The 22685-nt window shown below is 44.2% G+C and overlaps 1 protein-coding gene across 1 annotated transcript in view; it reads left to right on the forward strand.

Annotated features, from left to right (window-relative positions):
• Positions 1–22685, forward strand: part of VWF (von Willebrand factor) — a 123851-nt gene that overhangs the window by 11850 nt on the left and 89316 nt on the right. The window contains exons 7-13 of the mRNA XM_008638545.2: positions 7713–7929; positions 10453–10575; positions 13068–13179; positions 14957–15003; positions 18225–18361; positions 19704–19842; positions 20381–20481. Of these exons, the coding sequence (XP_008636767.1) occupies positions 7713–7929; positions 10453–10575; positions 13068–13179; positions 14957–15003; positions 18225–18361; positions 19704–19842; positions 20381–20481 (876 nt within the window). The remainder of the gene's footprint in view (positions 1–7712; positions 7930–10452; positions 10576–13067; positions 13180–14956; positions 15004–18224; positions 18362–19703; positions 19843–20380; positions 20482–22685) is intronic.

Below are 22685 nucleotides of genomic sequence, written 5' to 3' on the forward strand. Positions count from 1 at the left end.
CCCCCCCCCCCGCACACACCCCCAGCCGTTCCCTGGGTCCTGTCCCTGGTCACACACAGAGGTCAGTGCCTGCCCCTCCTCTTCCCCTCGTGAGGAAGCTGCAGACTGCAATGAGGGCAGTGCTTCCCTGAATCCACGTCTGTACCTAACATGGTACTCCCCCAGCAAGTGCTTAGGATGAGAGGTGCTGGAGACAGCCATGTTGGGTTTCTGTGGTTTGAGAGAGCTGTCCTGGGCACTGATCTTGCTGCTGCACTGGAACAAGCTGCTCGCCCAGCCTCTCAGGTGTTACTCACAGGGCTGATGGTGGCTGTCTGTGGCTCCTCCTGCGGTGCAGCAGGCTCAGGTGCGGGCAGAAGGTGGAAGTGGCACATCCACAGCATTGGCTCCTGCTGTCTGTGGGTGCTCCCCAGGTTGGGGCTGGATGCAGCTGTGTGCTTGTGGTTCCTGAGTTGATAACTGTGCCCTCCCTGCAGTTCTGGCTGCTGCTGGCAGGAGGATTTCTGCACTGGGCTTTCCAGCTGTTGCTCCGTGTGATTGTTCTTTTAAAACAATCCTTTCTGCTTTTTATTTTGTTAATCAGATTGTATGATCAAGTTGTGGAGAAATTACCTTGGAGGCTTCGTGTTATGACTGATGCTTTATTCACATGTGGTGTTGAGAAAGGAACAGTTTACTCACTAATTAATGAATGCAATTTTTCTCTGACACTGAACCCTATCTGTTCTTTCTAAAAGTATAACATATCTATATATATCTATACATAGCTATATCTATGTATCTATCTATCTATCTAACCACCTGCCCAACCCCCCCTCCCAAACATCAAACAGATAAACCAAGAAAACAACAGCTTGTTTCAGGCTGAAGTATGAGTTACTTGCAAAGAAAGGATGATGTTACTTGGGAAAGGTGTGTTTCAGTGATTCCTGTAGAATGAGGTAGTTATTTCCCTTTCTGATTGTGCCAGCAGGGAAGCATCAGTTCTGAAGCCTCTGTGGGCACCGCCTCCCCAAATGGTATTTGTGAATGTGTTGTAGTTTGTATACTTGGGAGTCAGCAGAGCAGGGAGATGCTCCAGCCAGGCTGTTTTTGACAGAAGAGATGTTTTCTGTTGGTGTTCCAAAAGCTCTGTGTCACCAGGCTATTTCCCTTCCCAGGAGGAAGTTCCTTCAGCTATGCATACAGATAGTAGAGCTGATTTATTGAATAAACACAGAACTGTTTGTCTTGGCCAACTCTGTGACCCTCTTTGCTGCATCAACCTTTTTCTTCTTGTCTTTTATAAGTACAAACAAGTTCCTTGTTTCCTTTAGACAGGGTGTGGATGCAGGCAGATGGTCACCAGCTCAGGGAAGAAAGTAGCTTTGAATATTTACTGCAGCATGTGGTGTTAACAGGTTATGACTGTCATGGTAAATTGAGCCTTCACCCCTCAAGGGGTGACTGCTGATTCCACATACTCTGTTCTAAATCAGAATGATTTCCTGGGTGCCAGGTTTAGATTTATACCAGAGTAACTGAGGCCAAAATGTAGTTGTTAGTTTCTCACTATTCAAGTCCTGTAGACGGGTACTTGCTAAACTAGACTCGGATAATTTCTCAAGAGTAGTAGCACTTCCTGCAGTCTATCTGCTCTCCAGCTACCCTAAGTGCTGGTTTCCTAGCAACCTGGAAAAGGCTAACTAAGAGTTGGACAAGTTGCAAAGTTCTGACTCTTTATACTTCCATTAAGCTTTTGGATGGGGATGCTTCAGCTGTGTTGTGAAACTCAGTGAAGCACGCTCGTGCCCCTCAGCACTTCAGCCTCACTACCTGCAAAAGTGGCTGAGGAGCTATAGCAGTGGTTTCAGGCTGGAAATCTCCAGCTGATGTTTCTTTCTTGGGCAGAGCTGGTGTGTGTGGGGTGTTTCTGCCGTGGCTGGGGCTGATTGAACACCTGACTTGAGTAAAGGTATCTGGTGCAAAACACCAAAGTATGAGGGGTTCCAACCTGGCTGAGGCCTTTTGAGGGACAGGACTGCTCAACAGGTCGTGGAGCTGCTGGAGCTAGTCCAGAGGAGGCCACCAAGGTGACCAGAGGGATGGAGCAGCTCTGCTGGGAGGAAAGGCTGAGGGAACTGGGATTGTTCAGCCTGGAGAAGGGAAGGCTTTGGGGTGACCTCAGTGTGGCCTTGCAGTGCCTGAAGGGAGCCCACAGGAAAGATGGAGAGAGACTCTTGGCAAGGGCCTGGAGTGACAGGACAAGGGGCAATGGCTTCACACTGACAGAGAGGAGGGTTAGATTGGATATGAGGAAAAAATTGTTTCCTGTGAGGGTGGGGAGGCACAGGTTGCCCAGAGAAGCTGTGGCTGCCCCATCCCTGGAAGTCCCATGGCAGGGGGGTGGAGCTATCTGGTCTTTAAAGTCCCTTTCAACTCAAACTATTCTATGATTCTTTAAAACTGGTTACAGTTGTAGAGAAAGGGTAGTTCTTGTGATGGGTTGTGGTCTCTGGAATTTTATCTGTTCAGGCAAGTTTAGTGTTTAGAAAGTGTAAATACTGCAGCTGAGGCTGGGGAGTGGCATACTGGGTGAAATCCAGTCTGATAGGTCAACGATAACTAATGTGGGTTTTGTACAGATCATGTTAAATATTGATGCTTTGTGGATAAAGTTTTCTTTCCCACAAACTGAATGAAATTATATTCTCTCTCATGTGAGTTCATAAGCTCGCAGCATTTAACATTGCCTTAATTTATTCACTGTGCAAGAATAAACACAGCGCTATTAATAGAAGTCCGGCCAAACAAGTGCCTGCTGAAGAATGTAGGGCTTTTTAATGGTGTGCTTTGTTTGCTTGCCTTAGCTTCAGGAATGTAAATCTCCTTGGTCTCCCAGCCTCCCTCCCTGCCAGGCAGTCAGCTGTTAGGTGAGGGAAACAACAGCTCTGCTTCAAGGCACTCCTCCCACCCCAGTGCCCCCACACTGGGTAGGTCGGTGGTTTTCTTCACCCTCTCTGCCCTGCTCCCCGGCCAACAGCATCCTTGGAGAGATGGCTTCTGGCTTCTTTTAGCAGGAATTGTAGTGACAGGATGAGGGGAAATGGCTTCACACTGACAGAGAGCAGGTTTAGATTGGATATTAGGATGAAATTGTTCCCTGTGAGGGTGCGTGGCACAGTTTGCCCGGAGAAGCTGTGGCCGCCCCATCCCTGGAAGTGCTCCAGGCCAGGCTGGATGGAGCTCTGAGCAACCTGGTTTAGTGGAAGGTGTCCCTGCCCATGGCAGGGGATTGGAACTGGATGATCTTTAAGGTCTCTTCCAACCCAAACCATTGTATGATTCTATACAGTGGAATCAGAAAGCCCTACTGCTCCTTATCTTCAAATCCTAAAAAACATTGAAAAAATATTTTTTGAGGTTTTTGTCTTGTTTAATGGCTTTGTGTGTCAGCTGAAAAGTCTTGAACCAGCTCACACTCTTACCCCACTGTTGCCAGGGCCTCTCCCTGCCCTCCACCTCTAAAACACACACACCGAGTGTGATTACCTGCCTTGCCTTGGGATCCAGAGAGCATTCCAAACTGGGCAGTGCTGGAGGGAGGAAGAAAGCCTTCCTACCATGTCCTGCCCTCTGCAGCTGCTGTTTAGTTACTGAAAAGGAGCTTCACTGCATTGTCTGATCCATTTTTTTACTGGTTTGGGCTGTTCAACAAAGTACTGCAATTCAGCAGGCTCCAAGATGACCAACAGCATGGGTAACATGGATCTGAAAGTACAAATGGGTGATCTGGAAAACTACAGCAACAAGGCAGCCTTGAAAACAAAAATGTGTATGGTTTAAATCATTGCAATTGATTACTGTGTTCTTATATGTTACCTTTATTTTCTAGCTTTTACCTCTAATAGAAATGGTGTGTGGAGGCCAGACTTCACTGTATTGTTTCCTTTTTTTCTTCTCTTACTAGGAAATTATACCTATAGTATGTTAGATGTCAAAGTAATTGAAATTAAAATTTGGCTAATTTCTGCTTTTGCTGAAATTCAGCTCTTACTGCAGTTGGCAAGAAACAGTTCCCCCATTATCCCGTGGAATATTTCCATATGTAATAAGGAAATAGCATTCATTTGCAGATGGGAAAATCAAGTAGAAATTTTCAGCTTTGGACCATAATTTGTTATGGTTGGGGTCAGAGGCAGGTCCAGCAAAGGTCCAGAGGTCCAGCCCCATCCCTGGAAGTGCTCAAGACCAGGTTAGGTGGGGCTTAGAGCAACCTGGTCTGGTGGAAGGTGTTCCTGCCCATGGCAGGGGATTGGACTAGAGGCTCTTTAATGTCCCTTCCAACCCAAATCATTCTATACAATATGATAATACATTATAGGGGTGAAAACGAGGCCCACTACATCTAAAATCAAATTTTTCTTTATCAGATTAATCAGCATTCAAGGGAAGTGATTGCTTTCAGTTGTTACTTAGTCTGCTCAAACATGCAGCCAGTGTTTGGTGTACTAAACATACTGGGTTTGAATGCTTTTTATTTGGAAAGATAGGAGAGTAAATTTTTCTCCATGAAATATGTTCTCTGAAAAACTATACCCAGTTATGGCACCAAAATTTACTCTTCCTGAATGTTCTGGAGAAACCATATGGGTACCTACACACTACAGGGTTTAAATTCAAGGGAATAAGAGGGTGTCTATGATTTCTTCTGTTATTTTTTAGGTTCTGTCTCTTTAATGGTAATTGTTAGGCTGTAGACAAATGCAGTTCATGCAGCAGCAGAAGGAAATGCCACAGAAATGGGAAGAATGTACAAAATTCCACCTCCAGCTCTGTGTGGTGGGCCTGGGGCAGAAAGAAGGTCAGCAAGTTTTGCGGCCTCTGTGGGTTGCCAGTGGCAGGACCCCGCCAACCCATTTAAAGGAACATTTAAATTGGACTTGTGCAGAAGGGAAGGGAGAAATTTTACGACCTTCACCTGCAATTCAGATGCTGCAGCCAGTCCTGCTAATTTTAATCTTGCTGCCACCTTTACTCTAAGCACTGTTTCAGCCTGAGGCTTCACTCTCCAGGCTGTTGGGTTTAAACATTTCTTTGTGCAGAGCAGCTTCCAGGGCTGATGCTCTCTGAGCTGCCAATATCTAATACTCACCACTGTCCTCCAAACTAAAGAATAAGGACTCTTCTTAGTCCAGCCTGACCACTGAGTTTTAAAGACAGGAAGGAGTGAAAATAGGAATAAATTGCAGAATGGTAAAGTTGGAAGGGGTCATTGAGTCTAATTCCCTGCTTCCAACAGGGCCATCCTAGGTCAGGCTGCTCAGGTCCTTGTCCACTCACATTTTGAATATCTTCAAGGGTGGTGGTTCCATACCCTCTCTTTGACCACCCTCATGGTGAATTGTTTTTTGTTTTGTATCTGTGTGAATTTACCCATATTTCAGCTTATTTGTAATGATAGTTGAGATATGTCTGAAAGATGGGAAAATTTCAGCTATACTTTTTTGTATAATGTCACTGGAAAATCTGAAGAAATTTGAATGGCAAGAAAACCTTTACATAGAGAAAATGAACTGTTTGTTGCTTTTCAACATATATCACTTGGTTTCTAGATAATCAGCTAGAGCTCAGCCTTTAGCTATGCTGTTACTGAACAAGTCCAGACCAAAGAACTAGAGGATAAGAAAAATGGGTTAATTTTTGTGTGTGTGCAATCTCCTTTATTTTTTAAGTCACTTTCCCATCTAAAATGTTCCTTTTAGTGGAATATACAGTCTGAGTTTATCTGTTTGAGTTGTATTAATAGGCCAGTACCTTAAGAAACCTCATTAGTTCAACCCCCTAAATGGGATTGTTGCATATACTGGTTTTCTGCTGCACTTGATACTATCTGGATCGAGGCCTTGATCCAGGAGTTGCTGTACTGCTCATCCTCTGAATGGCTCTGAGCTCACTTTTGGTTTTATCAGTTTCATCTCCAAGCACTGCTTTAATAGCTTTTTTGGCTGCTTCTGTTGTTGTTACTTCCACCCTTAGGGCACTTTTTCAGCTTTTTTGTACTTCTGTGTAGTCTTAGAGCAGCACCAACCACTCTTGATGAAGGTCCTGCTCCCCCTCTTCTAGTCTTTTTCTTTTTTCCCCATCTGATTCAGCATGGTGGGTGCTGTCTGGCCATCAAAATTATCCCAGGCTGGAGCTGAATTTCTGAAGGCCCACCATGTCTCAGCACTGTTTTAAGTTCCCTGAGACCTTTCTCAGAAAGCTCAAAACCTCTTTGCACATGTGGTTGTTCCCTGAGCCCTTTGCTAAACTTGGAATAGATTCCCAATGGACTAGACATTTCTGGTTGGTTTGTTTTCATAAGCAAGAAATTCTGTCTTGGCTCAGACATGTACTAGCTTGAGCTGATCACCTGAACAAAACACCCTTTAGCCAAAATAAAAAGGTATTTTCTACTCAGCAGTTTTCCTATACAGGCACCACAGCTGCCATTCAGAGAAGACATCTTGATTTTTTTCCTATGGGGTTTTTTTGCTCTCCATTTTTCATCTCCTAAAAAATGAGAAAACAAAGTGCTTTTTAATTTTTTTTTTTTACACAGCAGCTTGTATGTGCTGTCACCTGAGGTATGTGTAAAGCTTTTCAGAAGTAATGAATTGTTACTGTGAACTACCCTGAAGTGCCCCCCTGCCCCCCACCTCTAACCTCTGCGTATAACACCTGCAAAATACACCATGGGTACATTTGCTTACATAGAACACTGACAAATAATAAGAAGAAAGTTGTGTTTCAACTCTTTGTTGTTCTGAAAATCGTTTTTGCACTCACCTAAACTCAGTGCCATCCTTTCAGAAAGTTGCAGAGGACCTCAGACTCATTGAACTGTGGCATAATGTGCACAAAAGAGTCTATTTGGGAGCCTCCCCTGGAGAACTTAATCATACACTAAGTTTTCTTTAGGTTTTGTTTCACATGCAGTTAAGTTTCCTCTTAGATTTCTGCTGTCTGAAAGGAGAGGTCTTGATACCTTCCTCCCATTTCCCTGTGCTGTCCTCCCCTCACAGTGGCTGTCACCACGCTGATTTAACTCAGGAGAAGAGCAAAACAAATTGCTTTTCTTCCCTGGGCTATTGTTCTCCTATTTATCTGAGCTAAATTGACCTGTTGTGCATTGGACAAGCCAGCAGGAGCGTGTGGCCAGAAGTGGAAAACAAATTTCATTCCTAGGATTTCAGTCAGACTCAATCTTTCCCTCTGACGCTCACTCTGGTCTCTCGTTATCCAAAAGATTATCTGGTTGTTTTTCTTCCTACGTACCTCAGTTCCCCTCTGTTGCTGTGTGCATTTTCCTGGGAATGCAGACACCATCCAGTTCTTTTCTGGGAAGCCGAAGGAGGTAGAATGCCTCCATCCTTTTGCTGACTGATTGACTGTTGTGTTTCTGTGTGAAACATCCCTTAAGTGGCGCTCCATTCTATAGTAATCAGGATATTAATGTACCTCTGTGTCTGTCCATGGATGTGGTGAATAAATGGGTAGAGCTCACGATTAGCTCTTGACTATTATGAACTGCATGGTGGTGTTAAATAAGAGCCACGATGTTGCTCAACAACAGTGGTGACGGTGTGTTTGGAAAAGTTGAGTTTTCCCTCTTCTTCCTGAGACTGTAGGAAGTAATTTTGTCCCTTTTGCTCTCTCCCCCGTCCCTTTGCCCCTCACTTCTCGTGCAGGGTGTCCTGGAAACCTGCCAGCTGCTGAGCACATCGCTGACCTTCTCCCGGTGCCACCATCGAGTGGATCCCGAGCCGTACATCAGCCTCTGTGAAAGGGACATCTGTGCCTGTCCTCAGGGCGTGGACTGCCACTGCCCCGCCTTCCTGGAGTACGCGAGGAGCTGCGCTCACGAAGGAGTGATTTTGGAGGGCTGGCCTGAAGAGAGCTCGTGCAGTAAGCTGGCAGATTTATTCCTAGGCTGCTCATCCCCAGTAAGATAGTGCCTGTCTTGCAGATTTATGTCCTGCAGCTAAAAGCAGCTGGTGCTTTTTTTGGAGGTTGGTTCATTTATAGGAAGTGCCTTTTCTCACTCCCTCTCTCAGCTCCCCACCACCCACATCTTTCTAGAAGTTTTTGTCCCTAAGGCAGTATTGTTTGAACCATATATGAAGAAGATCCTGAGCTGTTACATGTCCCACCACAGTGTACACAGGCAGTGAAGGCTTACTTGATACACAAAGATATGGATTAGGATATTTAGGTGGTATTTCACATATGGTTCAAATCTGTGACATTTTCCAGCCTGTATTTTTAAGTCAGCATCTTTGTGAAATGCTCTCTAACATTTTTGCATGAAGACAATTGTTTCACCCTTTATTTGCTTGAAGCAATTGCCTTGAAATTGAGGTGTTGCCTTTTCTAAGCCAGTTTTTGTCTAGGTTAGAGATCCTGATTGCATCTTGAATTTTTATTTATTAGTCAGCTGCCTTTATTAGCCCAATTTTGTTGAGTTCAGAGGTCCTGATTGCATCTGTCCTGAGGTTTTGCAACAAGGAAGTGCACAGACTGAGAGGGATTGTGTTTATAGAGGAAAAGTCATGTTTGCACTGATGCCATGATGATTTTTTGCCGTTTTTTTTTTATACCCCTTTTATGCCTTTTTACAACTTCTGTATTCTTAGTGCTTTTTGCCTAAATTCTTGGACTTGTTTGTTCAGCTAAGAGACTAAACATTTTAGAAGCATCATAGCTACGGATCAGTGTGCCCCAGACCCCAAGGTCCTCTCCAGAACACATTCTGTAAACCAAGATAGAACCATCCAGGGGAAGGTTCCTTGGGGAGGGGGGCTCACTTGAGCCTCTCATTGGGGAATCTTTGATAGATGTGCTAATTAGTAAAACCTATAATGTTATACCAGAGGGTATACCTTTTGGGGGTGTGCATTGCGGTGTGCATTTTGGTGCATTTGACCTGGACGTGTGCACCTAAGGATCCTTAAAATAAATACCAAGGTAAAATCCCTTTTTCCCTTCTAACCATGTATGACTCTTGATTTTAAGACCGGGACAAGGCATCAGCACCTACTGCTGACACCTCCACTGAAGAACCCTGGTTTAATACAGAGCATTACAAAAATAAATTTTAAAAATCCACTAATATAATGTTCTCGGTGATTTTTCTCATGTTTTTTGTTAGGAGAAAGGACAATTTCCTTGGGATGTTTGTGTAAATTAATTTCATGGGGCAAACTGTCTGATCTGTACTGACAACACTTGGTTCTCTGGTAAAGATATTCTGCTGTTGGCCACGGAAGAAAACTGTGCCTTCAGACTGTGGTTAGGGCAGCAAGATGCTGCCAGCCACTTGTTCTAGGGATTTTACAGTCTGAGTTCTAGCAGTAATTTATTACCTTTCCATTGGGATGTTAAAGGAATCTATTAAACCTCATCTCCTTGCTCAGCGTGTGAGCCAGAGAACCCATTTTTGCTGGGGCTCTTTGTGAGTCTGATTAAAAGCCACAAGTGAAATGAGCCTTTCTGTGATCCCAGGAGCTTTAGAGCTCATTTCTAACCCTTGAATTCACTAGCCACAGTTTGTTCTTTTCTCCTGAGTCAGGAAAGAGGGAAGTGTCCCGCTGCCGCAGCAGGAGCTTAATTTTCTATCACCCTTCATCTGTGCTTTTTCAGGAGATGACGATGATGATGGAGGTATGGAATGCTCTGCTGTGTGGGAAGGGCTCTAGTGCTAGGCACACTGTCCAAGTGAGAACTGGTGCCCAAACCCAAGGCAAGATCACTCCTTCATTATCCTCCCACCTCTTGAGCAGAGGATTTACTTGGAAAGGGCAGGCTCTAACCTTTTCGTCCCGCTCCATGCCCCCGCAGTCTTGCAGGGCATGGTGTGTGTATGCATTGAAGAGAAGGAATGGCTGTAATAGAGTGTGTTTGCATAATGGCCTGGCCTAGATAATGGCAGCAGTGGAGATACCAGGGCATGGGTGTTGTCCTGAGCTGGTGGTTCTCTGGAAGAAGGAGGATGGGATTTCAGAGTTTTAACTGTTTCCTGGTTCTCCCTGGAAACACCAAACAGTGTAATTTCACAAATGAGTGCAGTAAGTGCATGGCTTAAAGGCACAAAACAACCATGTCTGTACAAATTACTTAGATATTGTTGCAAAGCTTGTCCCGGGGTTTGATTATTCTTAATGCACTTGGGTTTAGCTATTAAGACTCAATTTATTAGAAAACAAATCGACTTTAACCTCTGAGTATTTACTATGCTACCTGACAGATGATGATACTGCAGCAAAATGAAAATCAACTATTTATCAAATGATCTGCTTCTAAGAAAGAAATAATCATTTGGAAGCTGACATGACCTTTTGTCTCTGTGGTTCAGCCTTTGATAATGAAGGGATTTGTTGGTTTAAGAGTTATTGAGGAATTTGCATTTCTAATTTCTTTTAATTGTTTCAGGGCCAAGATGTCCAGTTGGCATGGAATATAAGGAGTGCGTATCCCCATGTGCCAAAACCTGCCAGAGCCTGAATATCAATGAAGTGTGTCATGGACAATGTGTTGATGGCTGCAGCTGCCCTGGTAATTTATTTACTGTGTTATTTACAGAGAAACATTTGGCAGTTAGGCTACCTATTTTATTAGAAGAAGGAAAGCTGTGTCTTCCCTTAAATTTTCTTGAAATCAGAAACACTTCTCTTTTCTGGGACCATGCCCTAGAATAATCCAGTTTCTGTAGTGCCTGTATGCTCACTCCATGAAAGGGCCATTTTTCAGAGGCAACTAAAAAGTAAATGTTTCTGTGAAAATCAGTACCAACTAATACTCCAGGATTGCCTTTATTTCTTGGTGAGGGACTGCTGGCCCTTGATGTACTCCTGAATTGCTTGGGTTAGAGGCAAATACAGTTAAAGGAAGAAACAGCAGAGAGTACACAGAAGGAATTTCTTGCAGGAAAACAGTACATGTAGAGCTTGCACTGCAATTTCAAAGGTCTTCGTGATTTAGGTGAATAATTTCACTTATTATTGAATCTTTGATACAGGAGATTTGATTGGATAAAAGGGGACAGCCCAGCCATGCCAATCTTCCTCTTCATCTGTTGTACTTAAAACAACTGCAGGAGAAGAGTTTGATTCCTGGCCCCAAAGCCTCCATATGCTTCCATTTCTAGCTGGTTTTTTGTTTGTTTTTGTTCATTGGGTACTTTGTTTGTTTGGAATAGGACTATCTCTGCATTTCACCCTGTCTGGGCTTTGTGAATGCACAGAGGTGTTCACTGTCCCTGTGTACAAGATGCCAAGTGTGATGGAGGTTTGCAGAGATTCTGGTTTCCAAAACAAGGCAATAATGACAATGTCAGCCTTGTTTGAGGAGTCACTGCATTCAGAGTTTGGTAGTTTCCCATTTAGCTGCCAGTCTCTTCCTTGCTGGAAGTTCAGAGGTGTGGCAGGACCTGGGAAGGTGCACATGGAGGGTGACAGGTGATGTAACCAGACTCAGGAGCTTATTTTGTTGTGAAGGATCCAGGTACTGTATTTGTGCAGTCCTGGAAGTGTTGGGAAGAGCTGGAGATGAATCCACTGGCTACACAAGGGCTCTTGCTGTATTTTTCCTCTGGTAGATGCATTGGTGCGTTCAGCATAGGAAAGGTCTAAGGGGAGAGGAGCTAAGGAGCAGAGAAGCAGGAGCTCTACAGAAAGGGTAAATGGCATGAGGAACAAGTAGATGGGTAGAAAGAAGTGCATGGAAAGAAACAACGATCAGCAGTTCAAAACTTTTACTGCTATTTGTGGCACAGCCAGAAGGGAAGAACCTGGATTTGAGTTTCATAGAAAACCAGGAGGCTCTGACAGATGTCTAGAGGGATTTTTGATGAGGATTCTACCTTCATTTAGCTCCCCTCCAGTGCTCCAAGAGTAAATAGGATCTTCTTTCTTTTTTTTCTTTTTCCCTCTGTTAAATGCCCCACACAGTTACATTAATTGCAGTAAATGAAATTACTCTTGCCAGGAAAAAAGGCAGGCTGGTTCTGTTTTCTTGTACTCTCTGGAGAGCCACAGCACTCTTAAATGCTCAGATCTTGTTGCGAATCTCTCTCACTGGAAGGATTTTCTCAACAGCCAAGATCTTCCCAGGCAGCTCTATGGGAAGAATGGAGAAAGGAGACTTACCTGGGTCTTGCTGTCAGTGATGACTGCTGCTGCCAGGGAAAAGAGCCAAAAGCTCTGCAGGTGATTGGAACAAGTCCCTCAAAGAAAAGGGAGAGGGGTGTTTAGGAAAACAAATATTTTGCCACAGCAGCTCTTTTGAAAATGGGGGAATATCAATTATCTCTCAATAAAGGGATTGAATAGAAAGCACTAAAAACTAGCAATAGAAGCAAGGACAAGTTTCTACCTTAGACAAGACTTGTAACTCTTTTGTGCTTCTGTTTATCCTTGTAGGATAAAGAACTCTCTCTATAGAACAGGTAATTATAGTTGTGTGATATGGAAACCTCAGCAGCTGGACCCAAGTTGGGAAGTTGGCCCTTTTGCTTTTCTTTTCGCCTCTGCAGAAGCTGAGAAGTGGCTTCTTTCTCTCAGACCCCCTCTGCTAGACTTACGTGGTGTCCAAATTTGTTTCTTCATTCCCTGGTTTGCCTCATCTTTGGTTCTCTTATGGCAAATGCAAGACACCCTTTACTGTGTGGACACCCTTTACTGCAGCCAGTGAAGTTTATGGTTTTTCCAACAGTCAGGTCCCACTTTGATCGTGCTCCCTGTGTTTGATTTGTCTATGTCCCAATATGTGCTCTGGACCTGAGGATGTGCTAAGCTTTTCTGTAAGCACCAGGAAAGCTTTGTTCAGTATGTCTGAGGGAGAGGCAGCACTAGAAGGAAAGCAGACACCTGCCCCTGTGAGGGTTTTTGGCAAGCCTCATTCCTTTTTATTGCTGTCTGTGACTAAGTATGGATAATGATGCATATGAAGTCTTGCCAAAGCATATGAAGAACAAGAAAATCTAATTGTATTTATGTTTCTTTCCCTGTGTGTGTGATATGGGTGTCTATGCTACCTGACCTGTCCAGAGGGGCTGCTCCTTGATGGTGAACACTGCATTGAAAGTTCTGACTGTTCCTGCATCCACTCTGGAAAGCATTATCCTTCTGGCTTCACCATCTCCCAGGACTGCAACTCATGGTAAACCCTGTGCTGCTCTGGTGTGGTTGCTGTAGATAACTACTGCATGCTGGTCAGTGACTGTTTTGCATTATCTTTCTAGAAATCTCTCTACCTTTAAAAAATTTCCTTTCACTGGCAAAGGACTTGCTCTCTTACTGGAATTGCCAGCCCCTTCCAAGAAGTGAGCTGTTCACAAAGGCAAAATCAGCCCTATTTTTAAAGGGATATTTGATCTGATAGAACAACATGAAGGTCACACTCCTTCAAAGAGCAGAGAACTACCTGTTTCCTGTGGATAAGACAGACCAGCAGGTTCCCATGTCTGGGTAGTCAGAGGTGGTGTCTTTGTTTTGACTTCCTACATGTATTTAACCTCTAAACCCCATTTTTTTCCAAGAGGATTTAGCCGAAGGCACGTCCTTGGAACTGGTCATGGGGCTAACGAGTCTTCCTAGCATGGCTCACAATTTTTCTTTCACTTTTGGGCACCAGACTGGAGGGCAAGGCGAGCATTTTAAAGAAAGGAAGGAGAATTAGTCACATATTCCTGATCTGGTTTTGTGTTAAGTGTGGACCTATTTGTGCAAGGAGTTCAGACAACTCTTTGCTCAGATGTTTCCAGTTAGAGGACAGAAGGAGGACTCAGTGAAGACCATGATATGCAGAAGAAAGGCGGTCTGTGCATCGCCCCTGGTAATCAGAAGCTTTTAATTATCTGCACCACGTGTCTCAGAACACCATAACCATGACATTAGCATTTTGTCTTTTTCCCTGGACAGGAAGCCCTCTGCAGCTTTGAGCTTGGCCACATTGTTCAACCTTAGTGCTCTTGGGAGATGAGTGTAGCCTGATAGGCTGGGGTTTTTTTATTGCTTGTGTTTTGTGATTGCTTCTTGTCATTCCAATTTGATGCTGCTGTGGAGAATGTCATTCCATTGACTCTGCATTTAACATCCTCAATAATCCGCTTCCCCACAAATGGTTTTCAAGGGCTGGGATAATTAAAGGAATGAGAAGAATATAGTAGCTCTTGAAACAAGGAGTGTGGAGAGGCTTGTGGAGGACACTGGAGGTGATCACAACAGGGGAGTTTGACGTAAGAAGAAGCAAAGGGGAATAGATTTTTTTAAGGGCTAATGAGGGAACACTGCCTACAGATGGGCTGTGAAGAGGATGGGGCCAAAATCTCCTCAAACAGCAAAAGGTTATGAAGCAATGGACACAAGCTGCAAAGGAAATTCTGTTTTGACACAAAGAAAAATTCTTCTACCTTCCCCAGTGCTGTACTGGGACAGCTGCTCAGAGACGCTGTGGGACCTCATCTTGGATATTTCTAAACTCAAGTGGATGAGGTCCTCACCCACCTGATCCAGCTTTAGCATTACTTTCTCTGAGTTGGGGATTGTAGTAAAAGATTTTTCTAGAAGTCCCTTAGAACTTTTTTCCCTGTGATTCTGATGTATTGATAGATATACCTTGAGAACTGCATTAAAAACTCATTCCACAACAGTGGAATATAGCTGAAAACTTCATTAAACACAGAACTTTGGCAGGGAAAAACAGAAGTCCTTGAGTTTTGCAACAATACCCATTCATATTACCAGCAGTTGCTGTCAAATGATGGGAAGAAGGGATGAACACATTAAGGAATGAGGTTATAGGAGATGGAAAGGATGTTGGAGACTGGTCTAACTTCCCTGGGACAGGGGACCAGTTTCAATTTTTTGGGAAAAGTGTGCAACAGAAGATTTGTATTCATGTCCTCTTGCCTAACTTGCCACTATCTCTTTCCTAGCATTTGTCGACGTGGCACCTGGATCTGCAGCAATGGGGAATGCCCCGGTATGTTGGCTTTATTCTTTTCAGGTTTTGACAAGTAAGCCTTGCCTACATCCCTCCCACTCATGCCCCACTTGTCTTTTGTTTTCACCCAAAAAAACGAATCTTTGTTCTTCCTTGCTTGCTCCAGTACAATCTATATGGGATCCTATTTTTAAGTTCTTCTCCTGATACAAGTCAGACATTGCCCTGTGTGGTTTATGTGTAGCAATGAAAAATCCTGTGTGGTGGGAAGGACAGTTCCTGCTTTGATTACTTAGTTTACCAATTATAAGGGTTTGTTGAGAGGATTGGTTTCCAGGTGGAGGAACACTCCTGGCTTTCTTTGACTAGGTACAATTCCTTATTGTACCTTATGACTGGGAATTCCCTCATGGTCATGGTGTGGGTGAAGGAGCTACAGCCCCAGGGAGAAGGTGGCTGCCCTGCCTTCCATGGGTGCTGGCAGACTGGAGAGGCAGCTCTGCAGGTGCTCCTGCTCCCCTTCCTCCTAACTCCACCTCCCAAACTCACCTGTACTGATGGCTTCTGTCCCACATTTTTGTCTGCATGGGGAATGTGAGTTTTCATGCCACGCATTGGCCAGCAAAGTGCTGCATTCCTTATTTCCTCCTGCCAGTTTCATGGCCCATCCCCTGCCTCAGTTCCTGCTCCATGTTCAGCTGCAGAAAGCCCTGGTTGACCTGAAACAGCGTTTGACTCTGCTGGCATCATGTATGGAAGTCTGCAGGGAGACAGCACAGTTCTTTATCTTGGTTTTTTTCCTTGCTTTTGGGGACTGAGAGTGGAAGGGAGGAGAAGAATTCTGGGGTTATGGCTGGACGGGAAAAGAGCAGATTTGGGGGCTTTGGTGGATTTTTGTTGAGATGAGACTGTGCATTAGGACAATTACAACAATCTTAACATGTTCTTTCATAAAGTTTGTCTTTTTCTAGTAACATGAAACTTGCCTGACCCATCAATCTTCCATTTCCTCCTGCTTTAGACAAAAAGAGCACTTCCCCCAAAGGATCAGCACTTAAAGAAGAGGATGGGGGATGGTGTATGCAAATATTCAAAACGGAGATGACATTTTTAGTGAGCTGTGCCCTGTGCTTGTTCATTAAGGATCTCTCAAAGTGCAGGGAATCTCACTGTCTAAAACACAAGGATACAGCCCAGGCTGATTTGTTACATGTTTTATCTAATTGGCAGCAGCATGATTACAAACAAGAAATAGGTGTTTTTCTAGCTTCAGTTTTTACTTAGGTTATAGCTTTTAATGTCCTTGCTCTCTGGGCTATGATAAGTATTCCGTGGGCCAAATTTTTATCCTTAATTCTGGCTGTGTTTTCTTCACAGTGATCATAGAAGTGAAGATAAATCTGATATTGAGGCTTGCAAACAGATGTTGATATCCAGCTCTGTGCAAGAGGCAATATAGCATTGCTGCCTTTTTCTGAATTGGGAAGCTGTCCCAAATAAGCAGAAGTGGAAAAGAAAGGCAGCTTATTTTTGTACCTTCTGCCAATATATCTAAATCAGTTTTCTGCGAGGCTTGTTTGAGACTGAAGGTTGTATACCTGCAGCTGTTGTACATATGCATGCTAACACTCTATAAACTGTACTGACACAGTATGGGAGGGCAGCAAAGCCTCCCAGAATAGCCACATTTATATTGCTACCAGTGCTGTTTGTCTCTACTTGAAGAAATATTGCAGCTTATTTTCATTGTTGGTTAGTTACCACAAATATTTCTAAAGTCGTGTGTCCAGAAAATTTATGTAGTTCCTCATATAAACTCTAGGTAGTTCTGTTTTAATTTTGACCAACTTTTTTGTCAGGAAAGATTTCTTTCATATTGTGGGAGTGAACTGCCCAGTTGTAGGTTTGGTGATAAGGTGGATCCACAGCTGGAGCTGGCTGGCACTACTAAGAGGCTTTCAAGCTGATATCATAATAGAAATAATTATGAAGGCAGAAGGTTTCAGGAAATTTCATGGGATGCATTACATCAAATGGAATAGACAGAGGAACCCATAAGAAAAGACTTGGCCACAGAAAAGAAATTTCCCTTTCAGGAGCAGTGCCAAGGGCTGGGACTTGTCTTGGATAGCAGTTCTCCGTGCTGCAAACCTGTCCTCTTGTTTCCTTGTTGCAGAGAATGCCCTGGAAATCAAATTCCAAGGGATGACAGATATCCAGGAGGTGCTGGACTTCTCTTAGGGTGAATCAGAGCTGTGCAAGGCTGGGAATCCTCAGGATCTGTGAAGTTGTGCTTTAGCACAAGCTGGTTTAAGATAGTAAACACTGAATAATATGTTGAAGAGGGAGATTTCCACGTGGTGCTTATCAAACAGACCATCTGTGGGACTCAAAGGCAGTGAAGAGAGAATAACTCATGAAGCTCACCTGCCAGCTTGTAACATTTAACCTTTCTCCATCCTCTGGCTGGTGATGGCCAGTGTAGGCCCAGCACCTGAATTTTTTTCTGGATGAGGAAGTGGCTTCCCACCTTGTTTGCCATGGGATCATCTCTAAGTGTGATGGTCTTCTCATATGAAAGACTTTCTCTGCAAGCTCTGTGGAGTTGGAGCCTCTCTGTGTGTTTGCATGACAGGGTACTAAATCCCAGCTGTGGTATCTGGATAGTGCCTTCCTGGAAATGCAAAGCCACAACTTACCAAAACACCTTCAAATGCTGATAGGTTTAAATAGCTCCTTTTTGTAGTAGAAAGGTGGTCAAGCCAGGCTTTCACTTTATTCTGTGAGGACTTTAGTGTAGCTATTGTAACTATAGAATTATTTTTAATTTTCTGTTAGTTGAGATAATGGTTCAGGGTAAAGTCCAACATAAATTCTACCCTTGGAAGGATGCCCACAGACATTATCTTCCAGCTCTTTATTCTCATAAGGTATTTTATGTTAAAATAACTTACTGTTATTCAAGGCAACCCAACAAAAGAATATAGGCTTTTCCATAGGCACAAATTTCAGCTCTTGAGTGTGATTTACTCCATGTTCCCCACCTGCTGTTGGTTCCTGTGTTACTACTGGTAATGCCTTATGGAAATAAACAGTGAGATAAGGATCTTGCTGGTGCTTTCTGGTCTGTGGGGAGCTTGGGCCTTGTACAACCTGTTCCACCAGGGCTGCTCTTCCCCGTCAGAGGCTTGTGAGGGCCAAGCAGGATTTTGCTTGCAACTGGCGCTGGGATGATTAATGGCTTTTTTTGCTTTTTCCAGGGGAATGCTCTGTCACTGGCCAGTCCCATTTCAAAAGCTTTGACAACAAGTATTTCACCTTCAGTGGGATTTGCCAGTACTTATTTGCCAAGGATTGTGTGGAAAATTCCTTCTCTGTGATCATCGAGACGGTGCAGGTAACAGCAGCCTTGGCTGGTGCCTCTGCGCATGCTCTTGAGAGAGAGAGGACAGGGCTGTGGGACTATGTTGTGAATTGCAGATGCACAGGCCAACAGAAGCAATTTCCCTATGAGATAATTAGTTTAAATAACAGATGCAGTCTTTCTCCTTAGTTAATAAGTGTTTTGCTTCTCCTCACCACCATTCCCAGGAGCCTACGCGGGGATGGAGACTCATGATGAGGCTTGGAAAATGGGTCCTCGCTGACTCTTTGCCAGCTGAACAAACAGAGGCGAGGGTGCACCCCTTGTAAAGCTCCCTGGGTGCTGGTGCCTCCCTAATGCCTGTGGGGAAAGGGCATTTCCCTGGACACCAAGGAGAGTGCACTGGCAGAGCAGTGCCTTGCATTGCTTCCCATGTAGTCAGATTGGCTGGTGATTTTTTTTGTAGTCAGACAGCAGCTCCTGACTTTCTTTGCTGTCTCCCCCGATGGAAATGTGAGAGCCAGATGGAGAGAGGCAGGAAAGGGAACCAGGCCAGTGGTTCCTGGATGGAGATCCTGAAGGGGGATGTCACATGGAGGTGAACCTGGTCATGAAATGAATTGACCAGTTGTGCTTGGGAAAAGATTAACAAATCCAGAGACTGAAAAGGGCCCTGAAGGAGGCAGAGGGGAAGAAAGGTGATGGGGACAGAGGAACTGAAGGCAGGGAGAGGTGCAATGGAGACAGGAGTCTGACAGGAGGGAAGGGGCGTATCAGCCTGTCCTGCAGCACCAGGGAAGTTTGGAGAAATGGGCTGTGTCAGTTCTACACACCATTTGCGTCTGTCTCCTGCGTTAGAGAGCTCTGATAGTGCAGCTCTGAGGTCATTGGTGCTTGGCAACCTGCAGGACAGGTTTCCACTGAAACTTCCCTTTCGCAACCAGGGAGGAGGCGTGGGTCCCCCACAATCCCTGTTCCTCATCTGGGTATCCCACAGCTGGGAAAATAAACACCCCAGGAATCTCAGGTAGTGTGAACTGCGTTACTGTTTCCCAGGCTGTATGGGTAAGGTGGCCTTCCTTCCCCTGCCGCAGCTGTGGGGCTGGTCACTGCCATGGGTCACTCCCAGAGGTCAGGTGGAACACCCACAGATCCCTTTCCAGGTTCTGAGACAGGGAGCTCAGCCCTGCTGTGTGGTTAGCAGAGTAAGGGAGGGAAGGCTGCCAGCCTGGTGTCTGTGGGATGCAGAAACCAGATCTGTAAAACCAGTGTGACACTCAACAGCTCCTAAATTAGATGCCAAAATGCCGTCTGGGACTAAGTCACCAAGAAAGTGAAAACTTGAGGTTTGAGGCAGGTTTTCCGTTCTCTGCAGTGTGCAGATGATCCTGATGCCGTGTGCACTCGCTCAGCTTCTGTCCGGATCCGGGATATGGACAACAGCATCATTAAAATGAAACATGGAGGAGGAGTTTCACTGAATGGACAGGACATACAGATCCCTTTGCTGCAAGGTGTGTTCACATGGGCTGACTCTGGCCAGCCCCTGAAAGGCTCCTACTTAGTAATGGTTTTAGGCATGCCTTAGCCCAGCTCAATCAAAGAGTGTTTTCAATGCCAAACTCTCACTTTCAGTCTCTTCTAGAAGCTCTGTCATTTCAGCTTCTCTCCATGCAGCTGAGTGAAAACGACTGTTGGTCTGTTCTTTTTAAAATTAGTGTTTTTCAACCAGAAGCTTGAAATCATGGAATCACAGAATGATTTGGTTTGGACCTTAAAGATCATCCAGTTCCAACCCCCTGCCATGGACAGGGACACCTTCCACTATCCCAGGTTGCTCAGAGCCCCATCCACACTGGCCTTGAAGACTTCCAGGGATGGGGCAGCCACAGCTGCTCTGGGCACCCTGTGCCAGGGCCCCCCACTCTCACAGGGAAGAATTTGTTCCTCATATCCAATCTAAACCTGCTCTCTGTCAGTGTGAAGCCATTCCCCCCTTGTCCTGTCACTACATCTTGTAAAAGGTCACTGACACCCTGTGGTTGCCTTCAGGTGCCCTCCGTGTCCAGCGTGTGATGAGGAGTTCAGTTCGCCTCACCTATGGGGAAGATTTGCAGATTGACTGGGATGGTCATGGAGAACTCCTAGTGAAGGTACTTTTTCTGCCTGTTTTATTTCTGCCTGTTTGCCCCCTCTCTTGTTTCACCCAAATATGTACAAAGATTTTCTTGTCTGAAGTCAGAAATTGCTTTGTGTCGCATGTTAGGAATTCCTTTCTCTTTTGCTACCCCCAGAGTGATATACAGGTCCTTTTGTATTTCAGAAACAAACACTTCATCTTGCAGCAGCTTGGTAGCTTTTTTCTCCTCCCTTTTTTTTTCTTTTTTTTTTTTTTTTGATGTGTGCAATGATGGCCATTATTAATCATGAAGAGTTTTGTGTTTCATTCAGCAGATACCCTCCAAACTGGAGTTTTGTTTTTATTTGCTTTGATTGCCCTGTCTAAAACAACGGATGTGAACGACTTAAAATAAGGGAAGAAAAGACCTTCAGGGACACAGTAACTCATGATTTCCAGGAGAAAGAAATTAGCTCATAGAAGATGTGTTGCGTGCTCCTTCTACTGTGAGGAATGTTTGAAGTCAGCCTTGATTAACAATTAGGTTTTGTCGGTGCTGCAGACACAGCAGAGTGTAGAAGTACCGAGCCAGGTGCAACAGAAATGATCTGTAAGGAAGCTGTAACCATAGCCCTGCTGCCTTTGAACCCCCCCTTGTAGCAGGGGTCTGCTCACTGAGAGGAGTTTTGCCAAGAAAACCAGTTTTCCTGGGATTTTCTGCCGAGTCGTAAACGCTGCTCTCCTTGAACCGTGGCGTTGCTTTTGCATTCTCCTTGCCTGCCCCAAAATCTGGCTTAAATGTCACGTCTGGCACAGCACAAAGGGTTATGAAAGCCAGTTCAGAACTGAGTTCAAGAGTTGAAAAGAAAACAGATAAGAAAGGTCTAGAATAATTTTAGAAAGCATCTGTGGGTTTGTGGTTGTTGTTTTGATTTAACCTGTATCTCTGTGCTCCGGGGGTCCTAAAAGTTCTTTTGGGGCTTAGAATAATTCACTTCAGTCCCTTGGCACATCTCAGGAATTTTGGCTTTCCTCAGTATTTAGAGTATTTTTCTGCCTGGTCAGAGACCCATATAACCTGCGAAATTTTTTGTCCCACTGAAAACAAACCTGATTTTCTGCTCCAGATCCTCTATCCATAAAAGCAGTGGAAGTTTCTCCAATTGTCTGCTCCTTCCCTTGCTGGGCATCTAAAGCATCTCTTTAATTGCTTTTGGAAAGTTATTTTATGCTGGATTTGTAGACTGACCTGTTGCCAGGTGTTGCTGACAATTGGAGGAAGTGAAACACTTCCATTACCTTGTTCTGGCAAAAATTCTTCCTGTGTTCCTTAAGAAAGCTCCCTTTTCTGTGACTGCCTTGTATTTGTGATTTGAGCTTCCACTCCTGAATACACCAGAATTTGGACTCGTGTGAGTCATTGTTCCATCTGCAGAGTACGTGAAAGAGTAGTAACACTCCTAGTAGTAAGAATATTTATCCTCTAATTGTTCTTTTTGATGCTCCATATTAATCCTCTGGCCCCTATTTTTGAACAGTGGGTAGTATTAGGTTATATTTTGGAGAATGTTTTTTATTTTTATTTATACAGAAAACCAGTTTTCTTTAAAAATGTGGATTTTTCTAACCTTATTTTGTTTGTTTCACTGGTTACTCATGCAAGCCTGCCCAAACTAGCATTCAACTACATGGATACAGAGGGCATCAAGGCTCCTGAGTAGTTGATAGTGTTTGTAGTGTACCAGAGCTTTACTCCTAACAGAAACTGACAATTCCTACTAAAATAAAAGTATTGGTGTCTTTGTGTTGCAGATGTTGCTTAGGAGATTTCTCTCTGTTTACCTCTAGGTTTAGGGTCACCTTTCAGTTGCCCCTTGATTTGAAGCAGGAATAAAACAGGGTGAAAAGTGCACCTGCTCTGTGGGTTCTTGGCAATTCTGCTTTTAGTGTGCCTGAAGCTCCTCTAGGCAGGAGGAAGCTCTAATGTGAGGTAGCTTTAGGGGTATTAGTTTATTCCTTATTTTATCCAGGGTCCTCAGTGTTGAAGGGAGCATCTCCAACATTGACTCAATTTTGTGATAAAACAGCCTGTTTAAATTTCCTTCATCATCCAATTTTCCTTTAAATTGTGAAATGCTCCCAGGTGCAGTCTTTTCCCCCAAACTGCCATTGTAATTACATAAAAAAGATGCAACCACCACTGTTGCCCTGCTCATTTATAAGAATGGAGGGGGGAAA

This window comes from Corvus brachyrhynchos, unplaced genomic scaffold (assembly GCF_000691975.1).
Source record: "Corvus brachyrhynchos isolate BGI_N302 unplaced genomic scaffold, ASM69197v1 scaffold317, whole genome shotgun sequence".
In the NCBI taxonomy this organism is placed as follows: domain Eukaryota; kingdom Metazoa; phylum Chordata; class Aves; order Passeriformes; family Corvidae; genus Corvus; species Corvus brachyrhynchos.